The following is a 20387-nucleotide window of genomic DNA, read 5'->3' as shown; positions in this document are numbered from 1 at the left end:
AATCTGATATTGAAATTATTAGGACGAGTCACGCTAAGAAACATGTGGACGCCATTAACGGAAATGTGCCGACAAGACTCAAAGATCAAACAGCTAGGACCACAAAAAAAGCAGTAAAAGAAATCCAACAAAACACGGAAAAAAAAAAACAAAAAAACAATGAATGGTGGTCAGTTCCCCTGGTGTCTTTGTCTTTAATGAATTACACATGACTTTGTTTGACGAGGACGGTGTTTTTCATGTTTTAAGAAACAGAGGATCCTTAAAAGCATGCTTTGAATGTTATGAAAAAAAAAACGACACTAAATACTATATTTCGTTATACATTGAATTTTGATAGTGCAAATCTAAAATTTAAGAGGTTAATTTATTCATTTCGAACTACGTTTTAAAATATAATATTTTTGAAATTTTTTCGTATTACATATATATTTTATAATTTTATACCTACAACATCAATATTGATATTTTTTTTACGTTTATCTCATTAAAAGTAGGTTATAAAATTATTTATTTTGTAATAAAAACTTAATATTTTAATTCATGTTAAAAATTTAAGATTCCCTCGATCTAGACGGGCTCCTAACTCCCTCATGCAACCTTAACGAATGAAAAAATTCGTTAAAAACGTGTCTTCTTTTTCTGTAGGTTGATCAGGAGAAGAAGACGACAATTGTATGATTGGGACATACATCCGTAGAATCTAGCCAAAGCACAGTGGTCATTCCTGTTTATGACGATCGACAAGATATGTTTGGTAATAAACGACGTTCAACCGATCTGTCCTTCGGTTTTTAGCGAAAATGTGGCTCACGATGTGCCGACGACTGGTTAGTGCATGTGACCTTTTTAGTCCTTGGCTGCCATAATCCTGCGGCTAAGGAAACGAGCATCACAAGTTCACTCGTATGCAGCACATATTTATTTATGAAACGGGAAAGAAACACACTTTTCTTTCAACTTCCGACCATATGCAGCAGAAGTTTTGGTTATTTATCCAGCAAGGACTTGATATCTAAGAATATTCGAGGCCATGCGAGACTCTTCTCAAGCAAATATACATATATTTATATGGTCAAAAAGATTCTCTAGCAAATGAAGGAATAATTGAGCATAGGCTCATGACTAATATTTTATTTAAATTTATTATTTAATTTCTTAAATTAATGAAGAAATCTTATTTATTCATTAATTGCAATAATGTTCATCAACCTATTGTAACTACCATGGTAGATAAAAGAATTATCAATGAGATCCCTTTTATTTCAATTATTATTAATAAGTTTTTTCACCAAATTATATTCTTCATTTGTTTTATGGATAAATAATTTCCGCTATTACAACCAATCTATGTAGTACCAATTCATGATTTTCATTTTTGTTAGACTTTGAAAAATGTTTTTCCCTTCAAAAACACTAACATACAATATTAACATAAATAATATAATTCTAAAACAACTTTTAAAAAACATACAATCCGGATTTCATGAGTTCAACAATTATATGAAAATTGCTTAAATATCTTTTTCAATAGAAAATAGTGAATCCTTTATTGAGCATCCGATATAATTTATTTAGCATGTATATAACTCAGCGTACCAGGATATAGTTTTTAAATTTAGCATCACTAATTAGTAACATTAAAGTTATATAGATACTGAATAAATTTTATTGACATTTCAAGTATAAAGATAATTAATAAATTGTAATAGAACTCTTTTTAATTATTGAGTGATAGACTTACATGGAGCTCTTTAATTAGATTATATTCATAGTATGTTTGGCTTAGCTTCTTTTTTTTTTTAACTTAAAAACTATTATAAAGTTCTTATGAAAAATAATAACTTTTAAGATTAAATTAAAATCATTTGGTAAATTTACTTTTTATAGACTCTTTTTTATGGATAAATTGTTTGGCAAAACAATTTATATAAACTCTAACTTTAGTTAAAAATACCATAAATGGTATTTAACAAATAACTTTTTATTAATCAGGAATTTCTTTGTTCAAAATAAAAAAAATTAACTTTATTTTTATCTATTTAAAATAAATTTTTACAAATATAAAAAATATTTTTATATAACATAAAGTTTATAATTAATAATAAATTATAAAAAAAAGAGTTCAACAAATAATTTATAAGTAACAAAAAATTCATAAATAATTTTCATTGAATAATAATAAATAAATAAATCAAGAGAAAAATTGAATCAAATAAAAAAATGAAAGATGAAAAAAAGTAGTGATTTGACTACTAAAATCCTTAACCCTAACAATGGAGAAAAACCCATAAAAGAAGAAAAGAAATCTAGAGTGGTAGTAATAATTTAGGAAAATTTCTTTTAACTATTGATGTCCTTAGCAACAAAGTTCACTTTCATGAACAATATTATCTCAATAACCATAATCAACATATATTATTTCAATTTTCAACTAATTTATCTTAACAACCATAGAGCTATTTAATTTTTTTATTTCAATCATAATCATCAAATATTATATACAACATAAAAAAGTTAAAAATAAATAAACATCACATAATTGTTATATCAAACAATAAATTGAGCAATATCAATTAATAAAGAGAGTTTTCAAAGTCTAAAAAAAATAGATAAAAATAAAATTAAAAATAAAATTAAAAAAAATAAATAATACCTTAATGCAGTTTTGAATTTTGAATCTTTTTTTTCTTAATTTTTGCAAAAATAAAAGAAAATTTAGATCGATGATTTGCAGAAAAGGAGAGAGGAAAGGGAGGTCAATAAGGAGAGAGGAAAAAGTATTTTTTTAGAGAGGATTTTTTTTGAAAAAAAATAACTCTGCTAATAAGTTAGCGTGTTTTTTTTTTTTAAAAAAGCTCCTAATTAGAGTTTTTTTTAAGTTTTATTTTTACATTTTATTCTTTTTAAAAAATATTTTTTAAAAAAACTTTTTACGAAATCTTATTTGACACATCTTCTACTTTTAAATAATAAATAAGTTAAATATAAATCAAGTCAAATGAGCACGAAATGTATGTATCTCGTACACTAAGTCTACTTTTTTGTTTTAAGGTCATTATCTTAATGGTAGAGCTAAAACATTCTATCTTTTTTTATAAAGACATAATAAGTATAAGCTTTAAACAATTTGTCACATTTAATCTAAAACCAACTTTGGTAAACAAGAAACTAAAGAGCTATAACTTTTTGTTTAATAGTTCATCAACTAATAACATAATTTTTTTACAATATTATCAAATAAATTTATGAACATATCATTGAATAAGTAAAATACCTATTAGACCTTCGTATGACATAAAACTAGCCCTGAAGATGGACAAAGTGTACATGCTTATACATCAAATCTAAACATGAAAGCAGCCTCTGTGAGCAGACAGCCTTAAAAGATACCAGTGCAGACAATTACGTGTCAGTAGGTAAAAGGAAACCACAACCATCAGCAGCAAGGACCTCGTCAACATCAGAACAAAATTTTAACCTCACAGCAGAAAACACGTGGTATGCAACACCTGGTATGAACCACATGGTGCCCGTGGACTCGTGTTCGTTTGGGTTTAGGCATTCATGACGTCAGAATTTGATGTATTATATTAAAATTTTAATATTTGTAAGAATAAAATTTTAATATTTTAAAAAATAAAAAAAAGGTTAAATTTTTAAAATTTTGAGAATACAAGCCTTACTAACCAGGGACAAAGCTAATCAATTTTTGTTAAGAAGGTTATTATTAAAAAGGAATAAAAGTTAAATATTTTAAAGATTAATATATTTAATTTAATTAATAAAAAAAATTCATAATAGATCATAATTTTCTATAACATGTAAATAAAAAAATAAAAAAAAATTACAATAATTTTTAAAAAATTATATTCAATGATATTTTCTGAATTTAAATTCATCAATTATGAGTTTGTACTGAAAAGGTTAATAATATTTTTTTAATATAAATAACTAAATTATATACAATAAACTCTTTATCTAATTTGTTTCAAAATCTTATTTTTGTAATTTTTATTATTGAAAAGGATCCAAAGTAGTATAGTCAACATTCAATATTCTTATTTTATTTATGTTTAAACTTAAAACATTAAATATAAAACTATAATACATAAAATATAAATAGTTAAATAAAATATATAAAATTTTATTAAATAGTTAAATATATAAATAGTTAAATAATATAAATAAATAAAACCTTTACCTTTTGTTAATTTTATACTGTGGTAGTAAGTGGTATTCGTCTTTTCTTATCTCAGCTCACAAGCTCATAAATTTTTTTTATAAAATGAAGTGTGACTTAGTTGTAAGTTAAAAAAAAATAAATAATAAAAATAAAAAAACAAAAGAGCAAAGAAAGAGGAAATTCATTCATCCCTTTTGTCAATGAGTGTTTTAACTTTCCAAAAAAAAGGGAAGAAAAAATGTATGGAGTAATTTAAATTAAGGCAACGTCCAGAAAAATGTGTCAAATTAATTTATTATTTTTTAGTTATATTAATTATTAAATAAAAATTATTCTAAAAAATTTAAAAGAATAAAATAAATAAAAAAATTTAAAATTTTTTTGAGAGGGACAGCCCCTGCTAGCAACGCCCTTCCCTCCAGCTCTGGTGTAAGGCCCGACTCCGCAGCTGACATGACCTCATCGTCCTTTGAATTTAGACAAGTTATTGGATTTACATTGACGTACTCACAGCGTATGTGTTGTCAGTCAATCACAAAATATTAGAAAGTAATTTGAAAATAAATATAAAATTGTTTTAATATATAATCAGATAAAAAATAATATTTTTTTTTTTCACTTTCTCTCAACTCCCTCTCGTTTTTCATGTGCAAAGGTATTCAAAACCCTCTCCTTGGCAAGAACCTTTGCCAAAAAATCAAAAAAATTTGGAAAAAATTCAAAGTTGGAATCTTGAAATTATTGCCTAATCGTACCAAGTTCCAATTTTCTTGAAAACAACTTTCCAAAGTCTCCTTTCTTGGAAAATTTGCAAAAGAAGTTTGAACATAACAGCAACCCAAACTTAGCAAGGAAAGGAAAGTGTTGTTTGTCCAACACCCACTTATTCACACAAGACAAATATTAATAATACTGCTTTAGCTCTCTTCTTCTCTTTTCAAAGTGGTGAACTGACAGTGTATTAAAATTATATGGTGTCAAAGCAAATGCATCAATTATAAATTTTAAAAATTAATTATAATCATTTTTATCAAAATCAAAATTTATATCATGTTAATTTTATTTCACTCTCGTATTATATTATTTCTAGGTTTCTCGAAAAATTGTGCTCGTGAATAACCAATAAATGTGAAGAAATAAATTATTTCTTACTTCTTTGGAGATAAAGAGGAGTTATTTGGATAATTAAGAGTTGGACTATTAATTTCTTTTTACTTGTAAAATATATCTTATTTATAATAAATTAATTAAGCAATCCATGAATTGGTGAATCCAAACTTGAATTTGTATAATAAATTATTAATTATCTATAAAGGATAGAAACTAATTAGGTAACAAATAACATTATTCTTAATAACAGTATTATTATATCAATGAACTTAAAATAAACTTAACGCTAGCAATAAATACATAATTACCTGAACTTGCTTAAGTAGGAGGGTGTAGGATATAATTTTCGAAGATTTTTTTTTAATTTTAAAAAATAAAGTATTTTTGAAAATAGACCTCTAGATAATTTTAACTATTTTTAGCCATTACAGTAGATTTGAGATAAAAATACATTTAATGAGATAAAATTCATAAAAGAAATTAATGATTAAAAAAACTTATGCCTTTTGACAACATAAAATTCATGAAAAAAAATTGTACACGCACCTTGTCAATAATAATATTTCTTTTAATGATTTTCTTAAATCTTAGTTACGAAAAGAAAACAAATTAGCAAATCATATAAATTAATTAGGAAACATCAAGCTTTAAGAATACATAATGATTCATTTAGACCAACTTCAAAATTGTGAAATATTTGAATACACTCGTAGTATGTTTTTTTTTTATAAAAGTTTAAATTTTATGAGGATTACTTATAAAATTTTATATACATATATATAAACTGTTAACTGTGAAGGAGAAAGAGTAGTAAAACGACGAGGTGACGTGATCTCAACGTAAGAATGACACTTGCAGAATTTCAAGACGAAAGTATTTCTTTGTTGATTTAAGATTCTTGGATTATGATGGATATGGAGGTTAAAGAATGGCCACACACAAGTGGAAACAACAATTGCTAGTACGAGAAACCTACTGTAGTAGCCATACGACACTCCTATGCAAGGTCCATGAAAGGGTCTCGAGCTCCATGCTCAAGGATCTATGGCTTCCCTATATTTATATCGTTAATCCCATACAGGTGTCAAATTATTGCTTAAGCCTAATTAAGTAAGCTATGCTTTTTGACAAACGATTTCAAAAATAACCATTAAAATAAATTTAATTATTTTTATTCAAAGTTAAGTATGAGTTGATAAAAATACTTTTGAAAACATTTCAAATAAATTAAACTATTCATTATAATTTTTTTTTATATTCGTCTTTGCTTTTGATTTTTCTCACCATTCAGTTTTTTTAAAATTTATTGATTTTTCTTTTCGGCATTTGTCTGTTATGCCTCTAATTTTTCTCTCTCATGCTTTCAAGACGTTAAAAGATGGTTTTGATGTGTTTGGATAGATGGCTATTTAAAAAATTTAATTTTTAAATGTTTTGAATAAAATTAAAACGGTAAATATGATTACAAATATTTGAAATAGCTTTTAACTGAATTAATTTAGGACTAAACACAAATAAATTCAAATATTTGAAATTTATAAATTTATGATTTCAAAGAGAATATTTTTTTGATTTTTAATCGAAACAAGTATTTTAGATTAAAAAAATATTTTAATTTATTAAAACTAAATGTGTCAATATAGGCTGGCCTAACCCAGTTAAGCCCAAACTCTTGTGGATTGAGAAAATATAGGTTGGGTCGAGTTAGCCCATGTTTTACATGAATCATCAAAACTCCAACCCTTGCTAGCTCTCGGATTGAGTTGGGCCAACTTATTTCTTTTTTTTAAAAAAAAAATCATTTCTATAATTTTACCAAATAAACTTCCTATCAATAAAATTATTCTATGATTTAATTCATAAATCAAATAATAAAAACATGTTATAAATAAATAAATTACACTAAATATAAATAAGTAAATAAATTACATAAATAAAGTTTTAATATTTAACACAAACTATCATCTCATAAATATAAATATATAATCAAATAAATAGAAACTTCAAGACTCATTTATGTCCTCCTTAATCCTCATCTTCAAGCAAAACATTTAAATCTTGTTTGGACAGTAATGATGTTTTAAGATCTAAATCATTATCAATTTCTTATTTAATATTCATTGTTATAAAGAAAAAGAAATAGTGAGTTTTAATCTAATCTAAAATTATTAATTTGACAAGTAAAGAGTAAAAACATTGAAATATATAAAATAAGTAATACCATTGATAACTAAATTCTTAATTTTATATAATTAAATATATAAAATTATTAAATTAACTAAAATTATTTTTTTTTCTAATGCATAAGGCTAGCTTGCCCCAACCCACTGCTTTAATATGGGTATAAGATTTTAAACTCAGTCCATCCAATTTTTAATAAAAAAATTAAGTTGGCCGAATGGCTAAGTCCATTTTGATAAGTCTAATTAAAACATGTTAGAAATACTTTAATTGATGTCAAATCGTGAAAAAAAAAATAAAATGAAGAGAATTGCGAAGATTTAACATTTTGGTTCATAAGTAACAATATTTTAGGTATTAAACTGTAATAAAAATTTTTTAAACATAGCATGTAACAATAATAATTTTTCAACGTAGTGTAACAGTATTTTTTTTCAACATTGAATGTAACATGTTTTTATACATAACGTGTAATAATAATATTTTTTTTTGACATGACGTGTAACAATTTTTTTTAACCATGATTTATAACATGATTTTGTATATAACGTGTAATAATAATTTTTTTTTTATCAATATAACGTGTAATAGCCTCTTTTAATCATGTTGTTTAATATATTTTTGTTCATAGCGTATAATAATAATATTCATTTAACATGACGTGTTACATATTTTTGTACGTAACATATAACAATAATAATTTTTCAACATAACATACAACATAACGTACGTTTTAAATATGAAGAGATTTCATAAAAAATAATTTTATCTAACTTGACTAAAAATAATTAAAATTTAAAAAACTCTTATTTTTAAAAATTATTTTTTAATATTTATGCCATCCAAAGTTCCATTGCTGTCCTCCCCTTTTAACTATTCATATATTGTGACATCTCATCTCTTCCCATCCCCGCTTTCGCCTAAGCTGCTGAGGAAAGGGATTGCAGCCGTGACTGACACGGGAGAAGTGAGATTTGATTAGAGTTTCGACAGCATAAATTTTAGGATTAAAATTTACACTTTCAACGTTGAAAGTGAAGCTTTATCCAATCTACTCATGCAAATGGTTATTTATGGTACTAAACCATTTTCTTTAACCAAAGTGGCTTCAAATTCAATGGTTTTTTGAGCTTTTAAGCCAATGAGAGAAAAGAACAGGTTTACAGCTGAGAGGCAGACTTCAAAGAGCTTTATAGGATGACAGGCAGCAACATATAATGGTATAGTCAAGGAACCATATCTAATTCCTAAAAAGCTTCAGCACTACACAGCAAGGCAAACGCTGTTTAGTTCACATAAATTAGTTACCAACTTTTAAAGAAAATGTCAGAGGAGGCCATTTGCCAGCGAATATTGAACTAGTAGGCAATATCCACCAAGGGGAGCAACAAAGAATTTACATCTTAAACTATTTTTATTTTTCGCAAGTCATATTCACATGGATATCCGTTGATCATATTGCCTCAATCATCCCAGTTCCAAACGTGTTCTCACCACTGTAAGTCATGTAAAGGAAACCATCTTCATCCTTGTTTTCCTCGTATATGGCAGACATCATAGCAGCTGCACCAATATTTAAAATACACCATTTAATGAAACTGGTAGCACAGGAAATGAAACAAGAGCAATAAGAAATCTACAAGTTTCATCTCACCAGTTGGTGGTAGAATGTTCTTCACAAAAATGAAAATAGCCTTCTCAGGACTCAGCTTAATCCTCTTCCGGACAACATAGACAAATTGGCCAACTGTTAGATCAGCAGGAACCAGATATCTGCATTGATCACGAAAGGAGAATCAGCTTCAAGAAGAAGTGTAATATGGGGAACAAATGGAGAATCGATGTTCAAAATTTTTGAATCAGGTTCCAACAGGGAAATATTAAAGCAATAATCATATTAAAACTCCATGGACAAAGACAACCATCTTATCAAAAAATGCGCTTTATTCTGCAACAACATGAAACAGTCAAATGATAACAAACAGAATATATCAACTCCTATAGTAACACAAATTAAATAGATCATTAGAATTACTAACAAACATCATTAACAAATTCATTTTCTCTGGCTGACATAACTAACAGCACAGTTTAGTACTTCTTGATCTAGTCAGGGCATTATCAAACATTCAGGTCATAAATTCGTGAAAATTAGACTAGGAAAACTTAAAAACAGGTGTAAGAAAAGATTCATGAAATCACATTGAAAGCACAAGTTCATGCACCCAATATTTTCTTCTTAATAAAGAAACAAAATTATTTACCGAGACATAATATTCAGGGGAGGCCATTATCTTGCCTAGTACAAAAGAAGAAGTCTTGAACTGACAAGCATTGGAGAAAGTTATAATTCTAAAGCAATTATTTGGGCAAAAATTCCAAAGGGTATAGGTAACACACTTTGAACAACATGCTATCTTTCATTCCTCAAAAACCCCATCTAAAATGGTTGACAACTCTTTCTTTAGCTAGGATATCTTAATCCACATTAGTTAGAATCCACAGGAATCCAGAACTCAAAGATCTAAAGCATTCAAGAACCAAAATCACAACCACCATACAGCAAAAAGATTACAAATTTAGAACGTCAGCAACAAAAACTACAAGAAGAAATCAATTAACTGTTCTAAGTTTAATTAACATTTACATTTCAAAGAATAAATCAACTAATATTCAATGGCACCATCATTTACATAATTTAAACACCTTGAACTGTAACACATATCAATGAAATCCAAATGCATAAAACATATATAAGCAAATAAAAATCAATAACATTGACAGTTGCTAAAACAAGTAGAGAGAAAATAACTGACTTTTTCTTGTCAATATCAGGCACATCACTCTTATCCGCCCTCTCAACGATCACCTACACCAAACAATCAAACGCCAATATAACTTTTCTATCATTGAAGAAAAAAGAAAACGTAAAGATGTTACATTCAAAGACAAAGCAACAGAACATTACATACCGGGATTCTGTCCGGATACTTCTCCCTAATACGAGCAGCTTCAGCCTGCCTCCTTTCTGGCACAGGAAAACAACACACGTTTTAGCATTACAAAGATAACAAAATTATTCTCCCATTTTCCAAACCCCAACAATTAATTGTTCTTTTTTTTTTCCTCTAAATTGGGTTTTCAAAATTGTTTCTTCTCCTGTAAAAGCAATAGCAATAGAAAACATTGAGAATTACAAAAAAAAAAAAAAAGACCCAGATACAAGAAAGAAAAATTCAAGAGATGCAGTGGATTAATTGGGAAAGTATTAAAATTAGGGTTTCTCAAGATCAAAAGCAATTGCCTATAAAAGATCATTAAGAAATTTAACTCATGATGGTAGATAAAAAAAATGGAAATATTTAAGGGAGGAAAACGAACCGAGGGGGTGTTCCAACTTAAAGGAGCTCTTAGCCATAGCGACAAAGTCTGCAACCAAAGAGAAAAGGAAGGAATTAAAACTATCAAATATAACATAAACATAAGATAAATTAATTCAGATTTCTTATAAGAATTAAAAAACAAATAAAGAAGAGATCAAGAAAGGGAAGAGGAAGGAGGGGAATGTTGCAAACCGAAGGAAAGAGAGTGAGCAGATTGGGGTCGACGGAAAGAAAAAACCAGAAGTGGCAATAATTAAAGGAGAATTGTTGGTATTGTTAAAGAAGTTGTTCCCATTAACCCGTGTGGACTCAGCCATTGCCAAAGCCCGATCCCAAACCCCATTTGTGATCCAGGTCCATGCTAGAATTGAACCAAATTTACTAAAATCAAGCCAGGTGAAAGTGTGGTGGAATAAGTACGAATATAATATAATTAATTAAATATTTTAAAATTTTAAATATAAAAAAGGATATATTTATTAAACATATTTAGTTAAAATATTTGGGCCAACTTGATGTACTGTTAAGCTCAAGTTCAGTTAAAATATACAAATAAGTTCTTGATTTATCTTTTTGTTGTACTTAAATAGATCTTTATTTTATGATTTTTTTTACTCTGATAATTTCTTTTGTTAATAAAAACTTCACATAATACACGTATTTTAATGGTTATTAGGCTTACGGCTGCTTAACATTTTTCACACTCAATCGTAGTTGATGTGAGTTTAATTATGCGGTGAAATCAATTGATTGAAATGATCACATCTCAAACGATAAATTTTCTTAATTACTAATAATTCACTACTAATTTGACACATTTAATAGAAATATATAAAAGAAAACTTTTAATGAAAAATCATCTCTCATTGGGTATATGGAATTTGTTTTTATATAAGTCATTCATCCTTTTGTAGATTTGATAATTTGTGTTCGTGTGTTTTAACCGTGACATATAAATATAAAATATTAACAGTTATATAAATAAATATAAATACGATGCAATTAATTAGACATATCAAGATCTTAAATACGACTATAAATACATTTATTAAACATATTTAATTAAAATTTATATAACACGGCACAATTTATAATTTGATTAGCACTATTGAAATTTTAGACACAATTGACATAATTAAATTAAAATGAAATACAATTACAAATGAAATATAATTTTATTATTTAAATTTAAAACTAATAATCATAAAACTAATTATAATAAAACAATAATATCCATCATGTATAATAAAATTTAAGATAAAATACTTAAACCTCTCTAAATTTTAATCAAAATTTCAAGTGGGTTTATTAATTTTTGAAATAAACAATCCGTTCCAAAAAAATATTTTTTCAACCATTAGTTAATTGTTAATGTTTCCATTAATTTGATAACATGATAATATTGAAAAAAAAAATTTACTCTTTATTAATTTTAAAATTTACTATTATCTAATATTTTTTTTTAAAAAAAAATGTAGGCGAAGGAGGAGAGCACTTGATCGATGCTCCTCTTCCTTGGTAAGCACATGGGGTGGTCGGTCGATGAATGGAGGCGCACCAACCAGCTACATTATTTGAGAGGAAAAAAAAAGAGAAAGAAAAAAAATATTTTAGTCATTTCATATTTTCTATTAACAGTATTTACATTTTTGAATTTTATTATTTATTTTGAAAATTAATAGACTTACATAAAATTTTAATTAAAACTTAAAGAGGTTTAGATTTTATCTTAAAATTTATCACCATCATTATCAATTATAATGAAATAAAGTATTTATATGAAGATTTAAACAAATCATAATTGGGTCATAAATGCGTCAAGTAGACATATTTATATGATTAATTAAACGAATAATAAACGAGTTATATATTATGCAGATACATAATAACATAATTAATTAAATAAATATTAAATATATTAAGTAAGTTTGATACGTTTAAAACTTAAAATTTTCATATCTTAATCATCTCTTCTGTCTATTTATTTGTGCTTAGTGCTTGCTAGTAGTTTGTGTGCCAAATTGTTACACTCTTTTTAAGTAACAAAGTTGGAATAGGTGTACCCAAAAGGAGAAACAAAATGTTCCTAAGGATATTCTTTAATAGTTTAGGATTTGTAGTCTTAACTTGAACAAGGTAAAAAAAAAAAAACCAATCGAAAAGGTGACCACTCACTCCCCTGACGCAAGTGAAAGACCAGTCAAAATACACCACGTGTAGTGTCGAGGCTCTGAGTAGCCAGACGTACATGGTGAGTTTGGTAACGTCTAGGCACACAAGAGGAGCAGTCTCCAGAAACCTCCATGGTCATGAGCCCCGCCCAAGTGGTGCGTTTGTTAAGGTTCAGTCACTTCTCTAAGTGTGACATATCATCATTTTTTGGACCCAACCCATTCTTGTAAGGTTCCATATTTTCTTGTATTTCTCTCCTACACTCCCTGATTTGGCCCTTGAACACCTTCGAAGGTAGTTTGGACCACTCTTTAATTATTTCAATCTCTAGGTTCTTTGCTGTGTAGTTGTCTGAAGGCCTAAACCTTGGACCGTAAGACATAAACAAGAGGCAACAAGGCAAGCATGTCTCGGAGGAGCTTGAAGGAGGTTTCTGGCTACAAAAAGAGGAGTCTGGCTATGGCAAAGGAGCAGAAGTCAAGATTTTACATACTTGTGGAGATGTGCCATTATGCTGCTATGCTGGCATAGATATGGGGATTCTTAGGTTTTCTGGTTTTCCCATTTTTTGTTCTTAAAGTTTCCTGATAAGTTAGGCTTAGATTGTCCTTATTTTTGAAGTTATGAAAGAAAGGTATCAAGTATGAATTGCTTTGATTTCCTTTCGATTTATGCCAACTACAACATGTTTTAGTGTTGTTATTAAAACTGATGCCTACAATAGATGATCATGACTCTTTTTCTTTGAATATTTCATGATATTTTAAAGCATCGGGACAGTATCTCAAAATGGACAAGATAAATGCATTGGTTGCAAAAAGATGGCAAAGAGCAAACTGAACCTAGGAGGTGGCCTTAAAGAAGGGTAATTGCTATAGGGTGTTGGGAAAGATCCCAAAGGGCTGTTGTTGTTGTTGCGGTTTTGATCCATAAATGCCCGATTGAACGGAACCAACATCCCCGTCCTCTTCTTTTAATGTTACTATGCTACATTCAAAGCTCCAGTTGTCTCCGTGAGCTTTTTCATGATTCTTGTACCGTCTCCTATTAATGCCCTCCAACCGCGTTTGTCGCTGAGTGGTTGGAGAACTTGAATGCAACTTCTTCAATTCAATGCTGTTGAGGAGATAACTTGTTAATAAAAGGATTTTGGGGTCTCTCTCTCTCTCTCTCTCTCTCTCTCTCTCTCTCTCTCCCTCTTTCTCATACATCCGCATTGCCCCCCCTCCTCTCCCTCGGTCTCCTTTCCAGCATTGAACGTATCTGTCAGTCTCTCCAATACAAAACTTGCATGCCCTTTCTTCATTTTTTTTTATTCAAAGATATAGTAATAGTAGTACCATTTTGGAGTTTGAAGGTGTCTCCTCGTTTTCCTCTTCCATGAATTCTTGTTGGTTTTTCTTGGTTCTTCCTCTCTAGCAGATGCTGGTGCAGAAGGTGGCAGCACTTGGGGTACTGAAATCTAACATAAAATAGGGATCAGATTTAACGGGATATTGGCCCGGTTCAATGAGAAAGCACAGTTCTCAAATGAGAATTGAGACTGTTTTTTGATTGAGCCGTGCCAATATCACGTGCCACTGTTCTTAATTCGACAAACAGATTCGAACCTAACTCTTAACTCTTTAATTCCTTACAATATTGCATTTCTCTGTCTATTCATGGAATCCATGAGGTAGTTTCATGTTCATTTTCATGATTTCATCCCCTGTTTCATTGTATTTCCCTGCCCATGTCATGGTATTGAAAGCACTAAAAGCAATTGTCATCCTTAATTTTCCACTATTTTCTGCATTTTTCATGATCATATTGGCTTACAATAAATTAATGTTGGCCAAAGTTTGGCTCTTAGAGAGCTGAACAGGTTGAATAAACTGCTTGAGGCTTGCAATTTTTTTTTGTGGTTTGTTACTGTTTAGCTATGGAAAGTGAAATTTCGGGCATTGATGATTCCTTTTATTGTCTTTCACATAATTGTTTTTTGTGGGTTTTACAGCTTACAGGCGGCTATCAATTCAAGCAGTTTATAACCACACCAAGTTCTCTTTGAGGGCGGTGTTTCCTGAAGCAGTTCCACTCACTACCACCAGTCATCTTGGAAACTATTACAAAGGAAATTTACACAAGAGTAAAAGAATGTTTGGACTTTTGTCTTCCAGGGTAATTCGTAGTACCTTTGTCAGCTTTCTAACCTTTATACTTTTAGGGGCATTTTGCTCCTGGATTTGCAAAGATTTACTAGTGACTAGTTAGGCATTTTGTGAATTGAATTCTGAAAATTTGTATCTGGGAACATAGGATGAAAAGCCACTGAATTTACTAAAAAATCTTATAGTTTTGGATTCTCAGGGTATTTCCATTGTAGTCCAAGTAAAGTTTGGTCAAATCTTAATTGGAATTTTGAAAATCAGACGTTTTAATGAGTTTATAGTCCAAATCAACTTTAGGGAACCAAATGTTTGAGTCAATATCAGCTTAAAGCCATCCCAACAGAAGGAATCTGCTTGGAGTACTGGGGAAGAGGGCACAAGGTTCATAGGAGCTTCAGCTCACTGATACCGCTTGCTCAGTTCCTCTTGCAAGACATGGTTACATGATCGGTTCCCCACGTCAATCATATAAGAAAGATTCATTCTCTTATAAAATCTTGTTTCATTCGCAACTTTTTGTTAAGCAAATCTTTAAAGGGTAACACCAATTCAAATTCAATAACTTACTAAGTGACATGTTTGATACTCAAACATGGTACAGATTAGCAAAGATGAGAAACATGATTAAGGACGGAGAATATTTCTTCATAGTTGGGACGGAAAACATGATGGGGAACATGTTAGAGGAAACTTGGGAGGAAATCAGAACAAGAGAATGTTGCTCATAGTTGCAAAATCGATGACTATGGAGGGAAAATGGCACCAAAATATTATATTTTGTATTTGTTACAAGCTTTTATGGAACTGTAACTTACAAATTAGCCCTCAAGCCTGAAAGAATGGATGGGTGGTGACAGCCACTTCCTTTTCGGGCTGCTATAGTCACACTTCCCTTCTATTGTAAAGGCCACCATTTCAACACTCTCTCTCTCTCCCTCTGTGATATGACATATCTATACTCATTAAACTATGGCAAAAGATTTGGACGTCTGCTCATAAACCTAGCTTATCCTCCTGAGTGAGGAAGAACATAAAGCTGCCTATTAGAAAGTAGCACTCCACAAAGCATTCTCACCTTCCCCACACCGCCGATGAACTTCTTTAATCCTATCAGCAGACCTGCAAATTCCACTGCAGCTCCAATCAAAGGAAGCAATACAGATATTGCCAGCTTGAGCCTTCCATTCACAATCTGCATTCCAAATCCAGTTGTTAGACCATTTCATAGTTTCTATCAGGCAAAAACGGAAATGCAGTGAGCTTTTCTTGCTTTTAGCTCAAATGACATTTGAAAGAGTAATGGTATATATTTGTTGGAGCCCCATCTCAAGAATGCATACCGTATAACAATTTTATTTCAGTGTATGTTACATGAACTGGAAACACTTAGCACTCTATGTCCTTTAAAAAAGTTACTAAAAATATATGTTATGAGAAAAATGGATAAATGCAAGCAAACCACAAACATTTATGTCTAGTGTAGTTTACTTCTACAAATGATGAATGCCATCACCAGAAATGTGCTTCCTCTCAAAAAGAAGTACGATTTCAGTGAATCATACAATGCTTAAGGGGTCTCATCAGAAGGCTTGACGTATAAATCCTATTTTGGTTGAGCAATTCACATCAATAGCATGCCTGATATATTTTGGATACAAAATGACAATTCGGATTACCTTCCATGATAGTTCAGAATGAAAAAGAAAGGTAAAAAGATAACATTGTATATATACAACCATTAGGCATTTCAGGTTTTAGGTGTTTAGTAGATTTCAACAGATTTTATAAATGATACGACAATGACTCACAGCCAGCTTGTCTATGACATGTGAACAGTTAACCAGTATTCTCACCAACATTAAATATTGTTTTAGATTTTACATCATCCTCTTCTATGCAAACAACTTCTCTCTTTCAATCTACTACTATCATATTTCTAAAATATTTTGGAGCATTTAAGACTTTACCAGGTGGCGTGCCACAACATAGTCTCCGATCATCAATATGCTCCGCATCAAGTCCAATAAACCAAGATCCCAGTGAAACATCCTCGTTAGCATACTTGTGTAGAACGTGCCTAACATTATCATACATGTATATAATCATCATAAGTACAACAGGCCCTCAGACTCACACACATAAACTTCATGTTAAATTTCAAACAAAGACAGATGTTCAATCTTACTGATTTATTGATATATATGTGGCCAAATCTTTCGAAATGGCATACAACTGTCCAGTAGCATGCCGAAAATATTTGTTTCCTGCCTCGCCAAATTTCCAGTGTTCAGGTTCATGGTATCTCACTCCCCTGGTCCATAACATAACAATTAAGAAAACTGGTACTACTTTCTCAAAAATCTTTTGCAAGATAAAAAGACAAATATGTAGATACTCTGCCTCACTTTTGAGAGAGGACGGGACCAGATTTCATGCACCCAATATAGATCCGAGGTTTCTTTCGGTGTCTAACTAGAGTTTCTCCAAGTGTTGCTGCAGAGAATTAACAGGAGATCAGGACTTAAAATGACAAAGAATTAATAAAATTATTTAAAAGAACATTAAATTACTTTTAACTGCACAAGAATCATAATTCTCACAGTCAGAGGAAGGAAATATGTAAGATAAACATTGATCATCAAACCCAACCATAAAGGCTATACAAGAGGATAAATTTTTGGATCTTTAGGTAAGGAATAATTATAAGAAAAACTAATCCTTTTTTGTTGTGGGATCGAGAACTTTACTCCTAGTAAACAAATTGCTAAACTTACCTATATTTACATGGACATCATCATCAACTTTGACATAAAAATCTGCATCCCATAAAGCAACTGCAGTAGCAAAATATATCTTAGTCTTTGCAGACAATTCAAGGTACCCTTCAACATGGTCCTGCTCACATGTAAACAACACATTACTCAGGTTCATTCATTTATTTATTTTTCAGAGTAAATAATAATGTAATGTTCTCAGAAAAGCAAGCATAATTATAGCAGAATGGCATATACAGAAAAGATTAACAGTGGATAAAGCAGCATACCAGTCTCAGGAAGTCTCCATGCTTCCTGTCCTCTGCTTCAATTGCTCGGTCTAAAATACCACCTGTTGTGGCACTGGACAAGAAAAAAAAAATTGATTTAATAAAATTATACATTAAATTTTTAAATCCATAATTTAGGATGATTATTGCTCTCAATTTCCACCCTTACATAGGCACTGCTGTGCATTATATATAAGATCTCAGAAACAAACTTAAAAAACTTCAAAACAAGAATCTAAACAAGTAAATTTAATTGCTTATAGCACAAATTAAAGTTTCTATCCATTGCAGGCAGTATTTTTTATGATGCAGAATGGTAAACAAAAGAAGAAAAATCATTGCCATCTTTCAATTGAACATCAACATTCAATTAGTGGTAAATTTTATCTTATGCATGCAAAAGTTAACATGCCATCTTTGGATGTCATTAATAATAAATAGGACTTGTCCTCCATTTCCCTGAGAAATCCAAATGCAACCCAAAATCAAAGTAGCCTTGAAAGGCTTAGCATGCAACGGTTTAGGATTTCCATGAGAAATCCTCCCATGCTACATCCGCTAGTAGCCCATAAAGATTTAAAGGCAATAATAAATGAAATTGAGATAATAACCTAACAACAACCAGAAAATGTAATTCTTCCCAATAGAAGGGCTGAAAATTCCCAATGGCTTACTTGAGAGGAGGATCAGGGAATTAGCATGACAATGTAAGAAAAACATGCTAAAGGAAATGATATTGTTCATTTATAAAACAATGCTATAAAATGAGAATAAAAGCCTCACCTATGACCAATAACAAAGCGAACAATAATGCCTTTTTCATCCTCCAATTTCTTCCTCTTTTCACCTATTTTCCATTAGTTTTAAGAAGGAAAAGGGAAAAAAAAAGATTTAATTCAATAATCAAAATGGCATAAGAACTTTAGGAAAGGGCTAGTGTATTTTAGGGGAATGAAATAAGGAAAGGAAGGGGCATAAAGAATCAATCCAACAACCTTGTGGCATCCATGTAGCACGAACTGAGTCTCTTCTTTTCCTGCTGCTAAAAGCAGTATTAATTCCTATAACCATCAGATACCTTCTCTTCCTAGGTGTATCAGCTCTATTTGCATCTGTGGATAATGGAGAACCACTGAGTAGAGATTCTTGTGCTGCCCTTGCAGCAGCTAATTCCATCTCTAAGTTTGAAATAGTCTTATCCAACGTTCTACATTGACAACAAGATGATAAGTTTGTTGATCAGGCTACTTTAGATTAAATCAAATCAAGCATAAATAAGCAAAAACAGCACTTACTGTATAGCATGGTGAGTCTTAAAAACCTCCCCAATGATGTCCTTAGATACATGCTTTTCTTCTTTCTGATGCAAATAAGGGAACCCAATCAGCTTAAAAACTGCAAAATTTCAGCTGATTAACAAAAAAGGTTTATATGATGTAATTAAGATACTCACAGCTTTTAGACTACAACCCTCTGAAATTAGTTTTAGTTTTTCAGCTTCTACTGCAGTTGTCCGCATGATACCTTTAGATTTAGGAACAGGCCCCATCCTGTCACCAATTTCACCCATTAAAAAGCCATCATATATTTACCTCAACAATACCCACAAGTCAACTATTTCATAACAATTCAAAACAAATTTTTAACTGTAATCCAAAATATAAACCAGCAAAATTAAAACTTATAAATGTGCCCAGAAAAAGCAGAAAAGCGGTCAAAATTTTCAGTAAGTCAAGGTTCTCATTGGAACCATTCAAATCTTCAGTACAATACAATGATCTTCAAAGATGTAACTTTCATGAGAAAAAAAAAAAAGAAAACAACAATAAAAGCCGCACAATTAGATAGAAGCATTAAAAATTAAAACATTTAAGAGGCTTATATGGCTCTACAATCTCATTAAAAATGTCCCAGTTACAACTGCCAGATGTTAAACCAATATTACAGCTATGTATAGCATGTGTCAGAGTTCTTCCTGCCAAGAAATGTTGAAAATGGCTTGAATGCTAATTATGGATGCAGATTTCATTGGCCAATGAATAACAAGACTACAATTTTTTTTTCAAATTTATATATAAAAATAGGAACCCGCAAAAGCTGAACATTTGTATCAATAAAAAGATTGACTTATCACTTTCAAACCTCCTTCACCAAAAGAAAAT

General features: G+C 30.0%; 2 protein-coding genes across 2 annotated transcripts in view; both read right to left on the bottom strand.

Moving 5' to 3' along the window:
* Positions 1-8636: 8636 nt before the first annotated feature.
* LOC110423029 (autophagy-related protein 8C-like) lies at positions 8637-11196 on the bottom strand. Its single transcript, XM_021437126.2, is given in 7 exon segments — positions 8637-8935; positions 8937-9040; positions 9132-9250; positions 10294-10346; positions 10450-10505; positions 10859-10906; positions 11053-11196. Coding segments are annotated over 6 exon segments (393 nt in total). The 5' UTR covers positions 10896-10906; positions 11053-11196; the 3' UTR covers positions 8637-8911.
* Positions 11197-15926: 4730 nt separating this feature from the next.
* LOC110423219 (putative beta-1,3-galactosyltransferase 2) overlaps positions 15927-20387 on the bottom strand; it is a 5280-nt gene continuing 819 nt past the window's right edge. The window contains exons 2-11 of the mRNA XM_021437376.2: positions 19679-19775; positions 19521-19585; positions 19221-19432; positions 19009-19072; positions 18226-18298; positions 17957-18077; positions 17588-17675; positions 17368-17493; positions 17150-17259; positions 15927-16374 (exon numbers count right to left, since the gene is read on the bottom strand). Coding sequence (XP_021293051.1) covers positions 16226-16374; positions 17150-17259; positions 17368-17493; positions 17588-17675; positions 17957-18077; positions 18226-18298; positions 19009-19072; positions 19221-19432; positions 19521-19585; positions 19679-19775 — 1105 coding nt within the window. The 3' untranslated portion in view covers positions 15927-16225. The remainder of the gene's footprint in view (positions 16375-17149; positions 17260-17367; positions 17494-17587; positions 17676-17956; positions 18078-18225; positions 18299-19008; positions 19073-19220; positions 19433-19520; positions 19586-19678; positions 19776-20387) is intronic.

Source organism: Theobroma umbraticum, unplaced genomic scaffold (assembly GCF_002168275.2).
Source record: "Theobroma umbraticum cultivar Fairchild unplaced genomic scaffold, ASM216827v3 scaffold_20.0, whole genome shotgun sequence".
In the NCBI taxonomy this organism is placed as follows: Eukaryota; Viridiplantae; Streptophyta; class Magnoliopsida; order Malvales; family Malvaceae; genus Theobroma; species Theobroma umbraticum.
The sequence above is the reverse complement of the archived record's forward strand: the minus strand, read 5'-3'. Positions and strand labels throughout refer to the sequence as shown.